Below are 16,095 nucleotides of genomic sequence, written 5' to 3' on the forward strand. Positions count from 1 at the left end.
GGACCGGCGGCGCCCCCGGCCCCGAGCCCGGCCCCGGCCCCCGAGGGAGGAGGAACGGGGGAGACAGGGCCGAGCTCGGCCTCCGGCCTGGCGGCCTCCGGGGCCTCGGGCGACGCGGTGACTCAGCCCCGGGGCCGGGGCAGCGGGTGCGCGGACCCCGCCGGCCCGACCGAGGCGCGGGCCCGGCTGGCTTTGTCCGGGCGGCGGCTCCGGGAGGCCCGGCTGCGGCGGCGGCCGTGCCCGGCGGGCGCGCGGCGTTCGGGGCTCGGGCCGTGCAGCTCACCGGCCGGCGCGCGCGGCTTCCCGGGGCGGCGGCCGCGGTCCGCTCGGGTCTGGGGCGCGTGCCTGCCGCTGTCGGGCCGCCCCGGCGCCGAGACGGTGCGGGGAGCGCGTGCAGGCCGGGCTTCCGGGCGGCCCCGCGCCTGGAGGCCGGCGGGCGCGGGTGGGAGCCCGGCCCCGCGGCCCGCGAGGCCGCCCCGGCCCCGCCTCCCGCTAGCCCTGGAGCCCCGGGCAGGTTGCCGACGGGGCCTCCGTTTCCCCGGAGGCGTGCGTCCGGCCGGCACAGGAGACGCTGCGGGCCGTGCGACCGGGCCTCGCGTGCGGGGCCGAGGGGCTGCGTGGTTCCGGGCAGGGCAGCCCGTGCGCCCCAGCCCTGGGCGGCCCGCCGGACCCGAAGCGGAGGCCGGGAGCGCTGGGCTCGCAGCGCGGGTGCGATGGGGAGTCGGTCGGGTGCGGGAAGCCGAGCGCGGCGGCAGGTCCCGCCTCGGCACGTCCCGCCTCGGCCCTGGTTGGCCGCGCGCCCTGGAGGGGTCGGCGTTCCCCGCGCCAGCCGGAGCGCCCGCCGGACGTTCGCGTTTCCGTGGAAACGTGTGAGGGACGAAAAGGGAAGTGACCGTCCTCGTCCTCGCTGACGAGGGGTGGGGGCGACCCAGGCCGCGCCGGTGACGGGCTCGGGCGCGGGAGGCGGGCTCGGGCGCCTGCCCCTCCTCAGCGTCCGAAGGACGGTTGTGCCGCGAGCTGCGCATTTTCGTTCCCGTGTTTCATGTTTCATCACGAAGAGCCGTGCGATCGCACAGGCGCACGATTCGGTTGTGCTGCCCGGCGGCGTGTGCCGAAGTGCGGCCGGAGCCGCGCACCTGCTCCTCGGGGACCAGGCCCTGGAAGCGACCGCAGGGCGCACCGCTCGGCCGGTGTTGGCGAAAACGTAGTAAACGGCCTTGTCGCCCGGAGCGTTAAATACTCGACCTCTGAGTGCCGCTTCTCAGTTTTCAAGCGTTGAGTGAGCTGAAATCTGGGTGGCTCCGCGGGCGAACTGTCTGCATTCTGCTCAGGTCCTGGGCCCGGGGTGCGGGGCCCGGGGTGCAGGGGCCCGGGGTGCAGGGGCCGAGCCCCGCCCCTCCCTGCTCGGTGGGGAGCCTGCGCCTCCCTCTGCCTCCCCGCTGTGCTGGTGCTCTCCTCGCTCTCAAGTAAATGCATCAAATCGTTAAAAAGCCTGTATTTTTAGCTTTCCTAAAGTCGTCTGAGCTGTTTGTTATCACTGAAACCTCACTCGTCTGCACAGTGAGGGTGCGGCTCCCACCTGCAGAGGAATTGGAAGAGGGAGGACCCGTTTCTGGAAGACCTGGTGCTCGGTAGACGGTCGCGGGTGTTCTCAGGGCAGGTCGCTGCGGCGCAGAGCACCCAGGAGGAGCGGGGAAACAGCTGCGCACTGAGCACTGATTGTTCTGCTGACGCGCGACTGCTGTCCCGTGCATTGTCCTAAGTCGTATTAGTTGGGATTTGAACCTGATCTTTAAAGTTTTTCCTCAGACAGTGCACTGTGCCAGTTGGGTGATTTCATGCAGGCAGCGGGCACTCTTGCTGGAACCTGAGAGAGGGCGGCGGCGTTGGTGTTCCTTTCAGGTTTATGACCTGGTGCTCCTCGCAGTGCTGCTGCTTTCGGAAGCGGAGCGCCTCAGTGGGAGGTCACTGTGGCTGATGTAAAGTTACTATTAATATTAATACCATGCTTTTATCTTTCAAATGTTTTTATATTTTTGTTTGATCTTTCCAGTATCCCAGGGTATCAGGTATTTCTATTGTATTTTGTTTAATTTTTAAATACTTTTAAAAATTATTTATTTGACAGAGTACAAGCAGGGGGAACAGCAGAGGGAGAGGGAGGAACAGGGTCCCCCACGAGCGGGGAGCCCAGTGTGGGACTCTATCCCAGGACCCGGGATCAGGACCTGAGTGGAAGGGAGATGCTTAACTGACTGAGCCACCTAGGTGCTCTATATTTAAAAAAAAAAAAAAAATATATATATATATATATATATGTATATATATATATATATACACACACACACACACATTTATTTATTTTTAAAGATTTTAGTTATTTGACAGAGAGATCACAACTAGGCAGAGAGGCAGGCAGAGAGAGAGAGAGGAGGAAGCAGGCTCCCTACTGAGCAGAGAGCCCGATGCGGGGCTCGATCCCAGGACCCTGAGATCATGACCTGAGCCGAAGGCAGACGCTTAACCCACTGAGCCACCCAGGCACCCCCCGCTTATTTTAAAAATATTTTATTTATTTATTTGACAGAGCACAAGCAGGGGGAGCAGCAGGCAGAGTGAGAGGGAGAAGCAGGCTTCTGCTGGGCGGGGAGCCCAATGTGGGGCTCCCTCCCATGGCTCTAGGATCATGACCTGAGCCAAAGGCAGACACTTAGGCGACTGAACCACCCAGGGGTCCCTAGTTATTGCTGTTTTACAGTATGGAAGTTAAGATCTCACATTTAAATTAAGATTTAAATTACTCTTCAAAACCATGTCAGTGGTAATGAAATTTAAGTTGTGTGGGTATGCCATTTTTTCCTTTTTATTAAACTATTATAGTATAATTGTTACGCAATAGTATATTAGTTTAAAGGGTATCTTTTTTTGCATGTTAATTCATATTGTTAAAAATGGAAATATCTTAAAATTTAAAAAAATACAGTCATTGTGAAAATTTTTCCATGTCATTAAAGTTTTTTGAAATGATTTTTAATGGCTTGATAATATTTTGTTATAGGACCATTAAAAAAGCTATAGTGTTGTTGAAGAATTGGTTCTTCCTGTTAAATGTTGTGTAAGATCATGGGAAAGTACTCCTATATATACATCTTTGTGTCTTTAATTACTTCTTAGGATACTTGACAGTGTGTAAGAAATTTCTGAAAGGTTCCAATTTAATCTTTACCAGTAGGATATGGAAATGATTGGTTTCTTCCATCTTTTTTTTTTTAATCATAGAATATTATTATTTAAAAAATCCTTTTTCAATTTAGTTAGAAGTGGTATCCTGGCTTTTTTAAAAAGATGAGGCATTACTTAACATACCATAAGGAAATGCACAGATCTTAATAGCTAGCTGCGATGAATTTTGACAGTCATATATACAAAAGTAACCACCATTCCGAACAACATAGAGTCCCAGAATGTTCTTTCCCATAGTTTCTGCCACTGACCTGCTCTTTGTTACTATAGGTTAGTTTTGCCGGTTCTTGGTACTTGATGTAAATGGAGTTACACAGCTCATGGTCTTGTACCTCTAGGATGTTTTCTGCATCATGTTTTTAAGGTGCATGTTGTGTGCCCCTGTAGGTGGTTCCTTTTTACTGCCGACTAGTATTCTGTTGTTTAAAACGTATAAAACGTATAAAACCGTATAAAACGGTTTCTCCAGCTTGTGGTCATTTGGGGTTATTTCCAGTTTTTGGCTGTTGTGTCCGATGACGCTGTGAGCATTTTTATTGACTTATGTATTAATTTTTTAAAAAATGTATTTGAGAGAGAGCGAGCGCGAGTTGGGGAGGCAGGGTCCTAGGGAGAAGCAGACCCCCTCTGAGCCGGGAGCTTGACGTGGAACTGGGTCCTGGGACTCCAGGATAGCCACCTGAGCCCGAGGCAATCACTTAACCAGTTGAACCACCCAGGCGCCCCTGCTTTCAGCATTCTTGTGCAGTTCTTGTCCTTTTGTGGGAGCCCTGGGCCTTGGGGCCTCCCCAGCATCCTCTGCAGAGGCTCACTGGCCAGAGCTCAGCCCCAGAGCCCCAGACAGCGGCAGGGATGACTGAGCAGTGTCGTCAGGCTCAGTGCCAGGAGGAAAGGGACACAGCACAGTCTCTGCCATAGACCCCGAGGCCCGCCCAACCACACATGGAAGTTTTTGAGTTCTGCTGGACACCCACGGGTCAGGGACCCACAATACATCCTTTCCAGCCTTGGCTGGGTCTTTCGCGCTTTCCTCTTGCGTGCCCCTGGGCAGCTCTGCCTTCTTCCTCACTGCTGTCTATGACCGCAGGCCTCAGCAAATGACTTTGCTTCCTTGCCTGGGAAAACCGGACTTCAGGAGCCTCCCCCCCCCCCCCACCCCAACATCTAACATTTATTTGTAGCTTCACCCATTCTTGATTCCTTCACTCCTGACCCAGAGGAGGCTGTGCCTTCCCTCACGGTGAATTCTCTGCTCATGTATCCCCTCTCCTGCCACCCCCGAGAGCTGGTATCCTCAGCCTCTCTCGCATCTCATCCTTCCCTCCCCCCTGGACTACACCCTATGAAACCAACACGAAGATTTTCTTGCATTAAAGAAAAAAAGCAAATCCCTTGATCCTGTCTTCCCCTCTGCCTAGCACTCTCTCTGTTTACAGGCAGCTCTCTTCGAGTGCAGATTTCTAGCCCCCAACAGACTCTTCTTCGTTCAGTCCCTGCATGCTGCGTCTGGCCCGACTGGACTGGACGGTTGTCACTCCTTGGTTCTCGACATCCTTTTCTTGACTTTTGGGAGGTATTTATTTATTTATTTATTTGACAGAGATAGATCACAAGCAGGCAGAGAGGCAAGCAGAGAGAAAGAGAGAGAGGGAAGCAGGCTCCCTGCTGAGCAGAGAGCCCGATGCGGGACTCGATCCCAGGACCCTGAGATCATGACCTGAGCTGAAGGCAGCGGCTTAACCCACTGAGCCACCCAGGTGCCCCTTGGGAGGCCTTTTAACCTTGCTGTGCTTTTTGGGCTTCATTCTCTGATCTACTGCCTGGGTTCCTTTTCCTCCATCTGTCCTAACTTACTGTCGATTAAGTCCAGAGGCTCTGACCTCTGTCTTTTATCCTCTAGTGTAGGAGAGCTCGGTGCCAGCTCTATTCTTGATTTCCAAATCAAGTTCTTTTCTGTGCTCTGGACCATCGCTAACAGCTCCCCGTGCAGGTGTCCTTTCCTCTCAGGCTGGCAGCTTCTATACGTGATGAGTGGCTTCTGCCACCCGGCGTCATCAGTCAGTGAGCCAGAAGCTAGGAGTCTCTCGACATGCTTCCAAGGTCACCAGATCCTGCCCCTCCTACCTCTCCCCCAGGACCTCCCTTGGCTTCTGCTCCCCGGCCCTGGGTGGGAGGCTCCTGCTTCTCGCAGCTGTATTGTTCCCCTGGTTTTACGGTTTGCCACTCCTTTTCTTGCCCACAGGTTAGTAGTCCTTCGTTCCTTTCTCTAGATAACGTATTTTTCAATGTGTTTTCTTGCTGATTTTTCAGATTCTTTTGGTTGGGGATGGTTATAACTTGTACTTAGAATCCTATAGAAGGGGTTTCCAGTTCAATATGAAGACAGACTTGAAGGATAGCTTAGCCAAGACTGTTTTATATGAAAATAGTTGATAAGTACATGCTGAGATGCCCAAGAACTTAGTCAATAATTTATTAATCCACTGTTCTGTCTGTTCATACCATCAATTTTTAGAAAATCTTTTGTGGTAGAATATAAAAAAAGCCCGTCTTTGTGAAAATGAGTTCCATTTTTTCCCTTGTTTTCTGCCTGTGTGCCTTGCATTTTCAACATTTTATTCCTGTTCCTATGGTCACAGTTAGACACTGGCATCACAGTGCTGTGCGTAAGCAGTGAAGGCTGCAGAGTGACTGTGCACGTGTGGTCATTTGTCACCGACGGGCGTCTTGGCCGCCGCAGTCTAGTTTCCACCTATCCTAAGGGTCTGAAAACACAATTGATTTATTTGACTATTAGTTGAGATGGATGAATATTTAGAACCACTTCATATGAGCTAAGTCTTCACTCAAGAAATATCATTAACTTGAAAATTCATCCAAAAGATTGCTAAGACGTTGCAAGCCTTATATTCCAGTCTGTGTTTAATACAGTAGAATTCTAGCAGTAGAAAAACAATTCAGGCACTTCTTGTGAAGGTTGTTTTGGTAATAGAATTTAACCTGTGTCAGTGTTTCCTTATTTCTAAAGATACTGTAACTTTAAAACGTTGTATTTTGTTGATTTCCAGGTCCCTCCTTGTGGTCCATTTCTGGGCGCCATGGGCCCCACAGTGTGCTCAGATGAATGACGTGATGGCAGAATTGGCCAAAGAACAGCCTCGCGTTTCATTTGTGAAGGTATGTTTGTGGCGCCACGTTTTTTAGGAGGCCGACTGCATTGTATCAGTACCAGGGAGGAGGGATGTGGAGTTCCCTGTGTTTGTAATTGCCGCTAGTGTTCTTTTTGCAGTAGATTATTATTATTATTATTATTGTGAAGGTTTATTAAGTGAAGATCTAGAAGAAGCTCTTAAAAGCAAGGGGATCTTTTTTTTTTTTTTTTTTTTTTTTAAAGATTTTATTTATTTATTTGACAGAGAGAGATCACAAGTACACAGAGAGGCAGGCAGAGAGAGAGAGAAGGAAGCAGGCTCCCCGCTGAGCAAAGAGCCCGATGTGGGACTCGATCCCAGGACCCTGAGATCATGACCTGAGCCGAAGGCAGCGGCTTAACCCACTGAGCCACCCAGGCGCCCCAAAAGCAAGGGGATCTTGACAGGGTTGCCTGCAGTAGATTATTCTTAAAAATCTTAAAATTGTTTTGCATTTCTCAAGTACCAAGTACCGTGATCATCAGCACACGTTCCCTAACACACGTGTGGCGGGAGGACACAACCAGGAAATTGCAGCGTGAGCAGCGGGGATGTTTTCCGGCAGAAGCAGCCGGGTCATTCACTGCGGACCGTCGTGGTTTGAGTATAGTAACAATATTAACGAAGCTTGCTTCCTTGAAGCGCAGGGCGTGATGTGGAAAGCCAGTGAAGGAAGGGTGTGTGGAGGCCGCCAGGGAGCAGGGGAGCAGGAAGAGCAGCTGCCTGCGATCGGGTCCATGCAGACCCCCAGGAGAAACGGAAAGCTTTTCTCATCTGTTCAGGAAGCGGAGGAGGAGAGCCCAGCATCTCCCCGCCTTGCCTTGTTTTGCCCAGTGTCGCACACTCTGCGTCCCCGGTTTGTCTCTTGTGGGGGCACGTGCCGGGAAGGTGATGGTCGAGGCTGTAGATCAGCTCACGTGGTTGAGCACATTTAATGCCGTCATTCAGGACTTAGTCCTGGTTGAGGCAACAAAGCCCAAATAGGAGTCAGGAATCTTAGAAATGAAGTTTTGAGAAGGAAGGCACACCCTGTATTCAAGAGCTTGAATCCTTAGGATTTAAAGAAACAAAAAGTACCAAATCCTTATTTTTTAAAACCAGAATTAGTGAGTTGAGAGCACATGTTGACAGATACACCCATAGATGGGGCTAAAAGTGGTATCTTCTGTATTTTCCGCTTTTTATATAAACTGAAAACAGAATTCTGACAGACTAATTCATCTGTGTAATAGGCAATGTCATTTTCAGGCAATTTCTATACAGGTAAGTGTGCTTCGAATAGGTTTTGCAGTTAGATGTCTCAGAATCAGAACAGCGTAAAAGGTAGACAGTGAGAGCGCTCCCCTGTACCTTCCCCGTCGGCCCTGGTATCCCACCCCGTAAAGAAGGGCCTGCTTATATTAATTTTGCATGAATCTTTTCAGTGTTTTTTTGTGAAGGTAGAGCAAATATAGATGTAATAGTTAGCTTTTTAAAATTTAAGGACTTATTTAAAATTCCAATGAAATGTATAATGTAACCTTAGAATGTAACCCTAAAATGTCCAATATAAATAATAGAAGGAGACATTAAAACTGCATGTTTGGTCAGCGATAAAAGATAATGATTACCAGTGAAATGAATGATTAAACATTTCAATCATAAGATTAATCAAGATGATGGTAATTGTTGCATGTCTGGCTTTATGTGTATAATGTTACTGGTTAGGTAGCACATTGTTCGTAGTTGCCATCTGAATGATTTATTTAAGGCGACTATAGAATTACTTCTCACATTGGTACCACACTTGGCAGTGAGATTGTAAGTTGTTGAAGTGCTTAAGTGTCTGAGTATGCCAGGGGTTGGGACGTCCTTATCTGTCGGGGACTCCGGAACCTGAGTGCACCTGCTCTTCGTGGGGAGGCTGACCGCACGAGGTGGGTAGCCCTCCCAGGAGGCGTTGCTTTCTGGAAATTCACTCTGTGGAGTAGTTTTGCTTCTCTTTCTTCCTTTCCTGTTTTTTCTTTCTTCTTCTTTTTTTTTTAATACATTTTTTAGGATTTTATTTATTTTAGAAAGAGAGCACGTGAGTGGAGGGGAGCTGCATGGGGGGGGGGCACGGGTGCGGGAAGAATCTCAAAATCTCAAGAGACGTTGCACTGAGCATGGAGCCTGACACAGGGCTCCATCTCACAACCCTGAGATCGTGACCTGAACTGAAACCAAGAGTTGGATGCTCAAGCAGCTGAGTCACCAGGCATCCCAGTAGTGTTTCTTGTAAGTGGTAAAAATAATTTTCATGGAGTTTATAAGGTAGGTAATTTAAATGTTGAGCAAATAAGTGAAATATTTGAGCGATCTGTTGGTATGCCTCAGTAAGAGAGGATGCAGTTCCTTTAAAAAGAGCTCGCTTTTGTCAGGGAGAGCTCTTGAGCCATCTCAGGTAGAGAACCCATGTTCAGCCTCCTCTGTCTTTTAATTTGATTTCTTAGTTTTTTGTTTTTTTTTTTCTTTTTAAAGATACTGTTAGAGAGTGAGAGAGAGTGCACGAGTTCTGTGGTGGGGGGCGTGGCATAGGGAGAAGGAGAAGCAGACTCCCCACTGAGCAGAGAGCCTGACGTGGGACTTGATCCCAGGACCCTGAGATCATGATCTGAGCCAAAGGCAGGCACCTAACGGACTGAGCCACCCAGGTTACCCCAGTCTGGCATTTTTGACTTGTGAATTATAGAGATCAGTTGATTGCTTAACTTACATTTACAAAATCATTGTATGAGGTGTTCTTAAACATGATGTTTCGAAGAGTTTTGAAGGTCATAAAGTTTTGCGACCATAAGTAGTTTCTTACTTTGTGGATGATGGAAAAGCAATACCTGAGAAAAGCAAGCGTGCCTTTTGGCCTGGGTATCCTGCTCACTGGAACAGGTTGCTGAAAGGCAGGACCCGTAGGTTTACTGGAGCTGAATGAGCTCGCTTTTGCTTGTGCTGAGGGTGCGGTGACGGAGGGCGCCCGTGCTCCTCGGCACTGTGCGGTGCGTCCTCTCCCGCACTGGCCACCCTGTCTAGACCTCCCTGAGGCTCTGGGCCCCAGGTGGAGGGTTGCCCGCATCCAAGGGCTTAGAGGAGTTACACGAGTTACTTGTACAGCTGAAAGTCTTATTGAAAACTTAACATTTGTTCAAAATAAAGTTAAATGACGAATTAAAATGTTACATGCCCTTGCTTTTCAAATTATGTAAAGTCAGCTTGTTGGCACTTTATCTTTAACTAAAATGGGAAAACACATTTATCATTTAATCACTTGTTTGGGAGATAGAATCTTTCAAGATCTCGTGTCTGGTGGAGAGGGAGGAAGAGCAGCTCAAGGCTCCTTGTGCTGGGGACGCTGGGTGCCACCTGCTCTGTTTGAGCTCCAGATCAAGTTCATCTTTTTATAGGCGTGGCCATTCATTTTTAACTTTACATTTGATCTTATTATGATTTAGTTATTGAAATTTTATTCAATTTTTTAATTATTAAATTTATCATTACTTTTTCTCCATATTAAAGTTGTATGTTGTTAAAGTACTCAACGTGATGATTCAGTTCAAATCCATTTTCTATGAAATCTCCTGTGTACTCCTGTGGCTTTTATTCCTTTCATCTCTGAACTTAGTCTGTGCCATTGGTTCCACTATTAGTTAGAGACTCTTGTGTTTTTTCTGTTCTGTCATTTGATTTCTTGTTTTAATTGGCCTTTTTTTTTTTTTTTTTTTTTAAGAGAGAGCACTTGTGGGGGTGGGGTGAGGGAAAGAAGGGAGAGAGAGAATCCCAAGCAGACTTCATCCCCAGCCCAGAGCCCAACGTGGGGCTCGATCTCACAACCCCAAGATCATGATCTGAGCGAAAATCAAGTGGGACACCCAACCGCCTGACCTACCCAGATGTCCCTTGTTTGTTCTTGACTAGATGCTGGGATACTTGAAACAGAGACCTTTATCTTACCTTGTTTTCATTGCTTTCTCTGTGAGGTGGCCCCCACCTTCTGTGTCACCCTCCGGCCCCCCTCTTCCAGCTTGGTATTCTGCTCTAGTTAGGTTGTGGTATTCATTTCCTTGACAGTGCACTTTAGTCCATCAATTCTCAAAGTCAGGCTTATTTTCTGCCTGGTTGGTGAGGTTTGTACTACTGTTTCATTTAGTAATGGTCTTGTTACACTGTACGGTACCTGCCATACTTGAATTTTATTATGTCCGTGGTCACTTTAGGTATGATGGCGGAGGTATAGAGGGGGTTATATACTTAAATTAGCATTTTTTTATTTTCAGAAACTAAGACGTGTTTTAGTTTGATTTATCATTGAATGTGCAAGTATCTTAAAATACAGTTCATAGTATTTAATTTCTAAGGGTTTATATAATCAGTGTAGATAAATTCTATATGGTTATAGAAATGTTTTATTCTAAATGTCTGTACAATTAGCTTGTGTAAACAGACAATGTCGGGCAATCTCCAGAAGGGTACTAACCAGCTGTCTAGCTAGGTACCAGTTAGCTGAATTCCTGTTTCTCAGCACCAGAGAATACTGGTATAATAATAATAGTAATATTGATAATAACGATGATGATGGCATTTTAGAGAACATATGTAGGATTCCATTTTGGGGGAACTCTTAAAAATGCCTCTCAGATAATTCAAGTAGAATTGCTAAATCTTAAAAATACCCCAATTTTTATTTACCCTATCTGGGTAATAAAAAAAAATACAAATAATTGACAAAGTTTATTAGTTATTCCTGGGCTAAGTTCGGTAAAGGGCTTTTAAAAGCTACCAAAAAATTTGATTTAAAAAAAATTTTCCTTTTAGATCACATGTCACAAGAGTTAGAAAAGAAGCCTCTTTAAGAAACTTAACAAAATGTCTCTGAAGGTCAGGTTTAATTGTTCGCAGCCTTGGGGATCAGGACCACCCTGGCCAGTGGGCAGTGCCATTGTAGGCTTAGCAGTAGTGACCAACATTTGTTCAGTATGGTGTTAGAATTTATTTATCTAATACTTACATAGACCACTATATGCTAGTCACTGGGAGTACAGAACAGTAGGGAAATGGAGTCACATATAACCAAGGTAATTCCAGATAGTAGTAAGTTCCGAAAAGAAGGAAATAGGCCATTGAAGAGGAGGACTTGGGGGTGGGTGGGCACTTTATTTGGGTTGGGCTAGAGAGGTGTATCTCGTAAGGGAAAGCAGGAACGTGAGAAGGAGTTCTTGGAAGAGCTGGGGATGAACATTTAGACCATACATCAGCACGTGAGCACTGTTGGAGGGCCGACAGGAGGCCGCTGGAGATAATGAAGAAGGAGAGGTTATGGCTAGAGGTTGGAGAGGTAGGGAACAGCCAGATGACCTTGTGGGTGCTGGAAGAGTTTGGGTATTATTCTGAGTGCAGTGGAAGTGACACATAATTGGATTTCTGTTAAGTTGATTCCTCCATCTGTCCTGTGGGGTGATTTGAAGTGGGGGAAGGAAGGAGGCAGCCTAGAAGTACACTCATCACGAAGCTGTTTTCACAGGCCAGTGACCCTGTGACTCTAGTGGAGAGGGAGCATTGAAATGATGTGATGGTCTGATTTGGCTTATATTTTGGAGGGGAAACCTGGAGGACCTGTTGATAGAGTGGATGTCCAGTGAGGGAAATGGATTCATCAAAATTGTCTCCTTTTTGATTTGGTCATCTGGATGGATTAAAGAGATCAGGTTGCCGTGGGGAGGAACAGGTGTAGTGGGAGACACCTAGTAGAGATCTGAGTGCACATGTTGAGCGTCTAGCTTGGAGGCGATGGGCAAGGTCTGGCCTGGATACAGCTTGGGCGTTGTTGCCATATTGGCGGTACTTAGAGCCGCAGGGTTGGAGGAGACCACTGAAGGAGAATGAGGATAACTAGGAGAAGTGCACTCAGAACCACGTCCTGGGATGTGCCAGCCATGTAGAGGTTGGCCAGATGTGAAGGAAGATGCCAGAGAGACTGTCTCAGTTTGGGAAAAAGAAACAATGGGAAGCCAAGTGAAGGCTTGGTGAGAAGGTGGGTGTGGTCACATGGATGATACTGAAAAGGCAGTAAAATGAGGAGAGCATTTGCTGAAATGGCAGCATGGCCGTGGAGAGCAGAACTTGGCTCTGGAGCATACTTGCCCTGCTCCACCACTCAAGGGTGTTGGAATCTTGGCTGACTTACCTAACCTTGTTAAGTGCCAGTTTCTTCTGGAAGTTAGGTGTGATAACTTCCTAATAGTACAGCATCTGTTATTGTGCCTTGAGTACACAGAATGCACTTAGAACAGTGTCTGACCTAGATGAGTCATAGATACTAACCGTTACTGTCTTAGTGGTCTTCGGTGACCCTGGAGGCAGTGAATTCCCTGCTTCTGGATTTCCCTTGCTGTGGTAACACCTCCCTGCCTCTCTTTACCCCGCTCCACAGACATAAAGCAGACTTCAGGGGAAGTGTCCGACTTCGAGAGTCATGGTTGGCAAGCAGGTGGTTCCCACCAAAAAGCATGCTGTCTGAAAATGTTCATGTTTGGTGGATGCTCAAGTCATGTATAAATCCTGTCTTTGAAATTTCATCTTTATTTTTGATTGATCCAGTAGAAAAAGTGTACCACAATATAGTGAAAAAAGCATAGGTTTTATAGTCAAGCAAACTTGTGTTTGTTTCTTAGCTCTACTACTCATTAACCGTGTGTCTGTGGACAAGTTACGTCTTTACCTAGCCACCATTACGTATTAATTAAAACCTTTCCAGGTTTTAATTTAGTAATTTAGGCCATTGTCTGCAAAGGGCTTGTCATGGTTTGTGGTGTTGGGCAGGCTTTCCAGGAAAGATTGCTGTTAACTCGTGACCTTTGGTCTTTTCTGAATGCAGGTCAGTGTTCAGTACTCTTTATTTTTATTGATAGAACTGTCATGTTGTTTTACATCCAGTAAAAATATTCCCAACGAATTTCAGTGTGCAAAGGTTTTAGAACTTCAGGTACCCTTGATGTTCTGGGGAATGGGTTTGCCTTCAGTGGCACTGCTGGCCAGTGCTCGGGGGAACTTGTCTGTTACCACCGCCTTACTAAGATGTCACCGCTGTCTTACTAAGATCACATCTTCCTAGGAGCTGCTTTGCCAGAGGTGCATGTGGTGATCTTCCTGGCTTTAGGAATTTCAAAATTTTTTGAAATTTTCTGGAAAATTGTCATTAAGGAAGACTGTTGGAAACCAGCAGGAACATGAGACCAGGCCAATTTTTAGCCACAGAGAGGCCTGTGTTTTTGAGTCCCGATGCTTCCTGTCTGGTTTGGTTAAGACTATTATGTTGTGGGTTTCTTTTTTTTTTTTTTTCCTTCTCTTCTTAGTATTGCCCCTTTTTAAAATTTGTCTTATTTTGTGGTTAGAGTCCAGTAGTACCACAGCTGGGGACAGTAACTGAGCCTAACCCAGTGCCAAAGTGTGGTGGGCCCTCGAGAGATTATTTGAAAGAAAGAAAATAATGAACCACCTTAATCATTGCCTTTTTTGTTCGTCTTTGGTCTGAGTGTGCAATTGTATGAAAGAAAACAACACAGAAGTTTTAAAAACTTTGAGAAAGTATGTTCTAAATAGCTGTCTTCAAATGCTTTGTCTTCTCCTTGCTCATTTTTCCAGGTTTATTGGACAGTGGATATTGATTTAAAATGTATATAATTTTCACGTTAGTACATTTTGAAAAATGAAAGTAATTAAAAATATTGTTTCAAAAAGGTGTTTTAAAGAAAAAAAAATAAAGTAGGAAAAGAGCACCCAAGAAATATTTGAAATGGAAGGTAGGAAGCAGAGACAAATGACTCTGCCTCCCACTTACCGTCAGGCTTCACTGGGATGGATAGATACTGGATCGGGGGAGTGCTAGGTAAAAATAGTGTTTCAAGCCCAGTGGAAATCTTTCATTCCTGGAAAAATACAGGATATATATTTTTAAATCTTTTAACAATATAATTTATCAATAAATTTTATTTCCTACAGGTATAATGTGAATACAGATTTTTATTGGTTTTAAAGAGTTTATATTAAATTGACAGTCCTATGAGGGAAGGATATAATATTATGTCTTGGTTTTTCTCAAAGTGTGTGGTTGAGAAAGTCCTACATAAATAGCTTACAGGAATTGTGTTCTAATTACTTAGAGTTGAGTTACTAAACATGTTTAAAATTCATATGTCAGATACACATCAGATCGTGTTGAGGGGCCTCAAGGAGATTACCAAGCAGAATGCAGTCATCTTATTTAAAATGCATTTAAATGTGTGAATAGACCCAGAAGCAAATAGCCTAGCAAGGTATCTGCTTAGCATCTGGCAGCCTTGCAGGAGTTAACGGTAAAATTTATCAGACATCAATAGTTTATTGAAGAAATACTCCTTTTTGCTCCATAATTTGCAGAAGGCTACAGCTGTCAGTCGTGATGTACTGCCTCCTGAAATCCGTCAATAGAGCAAACAGCAAGAATTGCTGTGGGCAGAAAATAAGCGCTGTAATCATGACATAACTGGGGTCAGTGATTTATGGATTCCAATATAGTAGTAGCTGCATATGATTGAGAATTTACTAGGTCACTAGTGCACCAAAAATTTTATTCACAGCCTCCAGGCATCTTTTGAAATGTGCAACAAAATAAAAACCTCTGAACCTGTTCTGACACTGCAGACTCAGTGATGACACACAGGCCCAGTGAGTCTCATTTAAATGTAAATGTGTCATAAACTTTCCTTCCCTACTCTTTAAAAACATCAACAACTTGAAGGGATGATGCATGTGAAGCTGATTTACATATTGAAGTAGTAAAAAAAAGGACCTTTTTATAATCAAGCTTTAAATTCTTTTATTTTAAAGTTGGAAGCTGAAGCTGTTCCTGAAGTATCTGAAAAATATGAAATTAGTTCTGTTCCCACCTTTCTGTTTTTCAAGGTAAGGATAAAGATGGCACAAGAGATCCTGCATCTGTCGTGGGCCACGGGGCTCTGCTTGGTCCCTTTTCCCTCTCCCCGATCCCGGAACATTCAGCACTTAGTTGTTCCTCGCTGTGCCCTGTCTTCTCATAGTCTCTGTGTGTTTGCACTGACGCCGAAGCTTGGCCTGGGGATCCTGAAGAAGTGACATGGGCAGTCAGAGTTGGGGGTTCTAGACAACAATCCAGATACTTGACTGTAGACTCAGAATGTTCCCTGAATTGCGTAAAAGTTGGTTAATTAGGGCATGTGCCTGGGTGTAATGGAACATCTGGCTGGTCCTGGTTTGATTAATGACTCTCTTAGGAAGCAGGTGCACAGCTGTGCTTTAGGGCACCCGGGAGTGTTACCACGTCCCCCCCCCCCCCCAGTACCGCATTTATACCCAGTGATAGACTTGTCCCAGTGAGGGAGGGGAACTCTTCTGTTTTAGGTCACACTCTGATCCGGTTTGAGTTTGAGGCGTAGTGATGTTCTCCTAGTATGTTTACAAAAAGAGAAAACAGAAGACAATTATGTATTTCTAAAATTGAGATGCATCTGACAGTTGGTAATCAGGTTTTAAAAGACATATCTAATAATAGCTTTGACGCCTTTACAAATTGGCTAGAGCTGTGAGTTCATACTTGTTAAAATTTTGGATCGTAAAAGGGATGATGAAAGATTGCCAC

At 46.2% G+C, this 16,095-nt stretch overlaps 1 protein-coding gene across 1 annotated transcript in view; it reads left to right on the plus strand.

Moving 5' to 3' along the window:
* The window catches only part of GLRX3 (glutaredoxin 3), a 33,181-nt gene that overhangs the window by 543 nt on the left and 16,543 nt on the right, over positions 1-16,095 (plus strand). Inside the window, exons 2-3 of the mRNA XM_059398839.1 lie at positions 6,312-6,420; positions 15,309-15,383. Coding sequence (XP_059254822.1) covers positions 6,312-6,420; positions 15,309-15,383 — 184 coding nt within the window. The remainder of the gene's footprint in view (positions 1-6,311; positions 6,421-15,308; positions 15,384-16,095) is intronic.

This window comes from Mustela nigripes, chromosome 4, assembly GCF_022355385.1.
Source record: "Mustela nigripes isolate SB6536 chromosome 4, MUSNIG.SB6536, whole genome shotgun sequence".
NCBI classification, from domain to species: Eukaryota; Metazoa; Chordata; class Mammalia; order Carnivora; family Mustelidae; genus Mustela; species Mustela nigripes.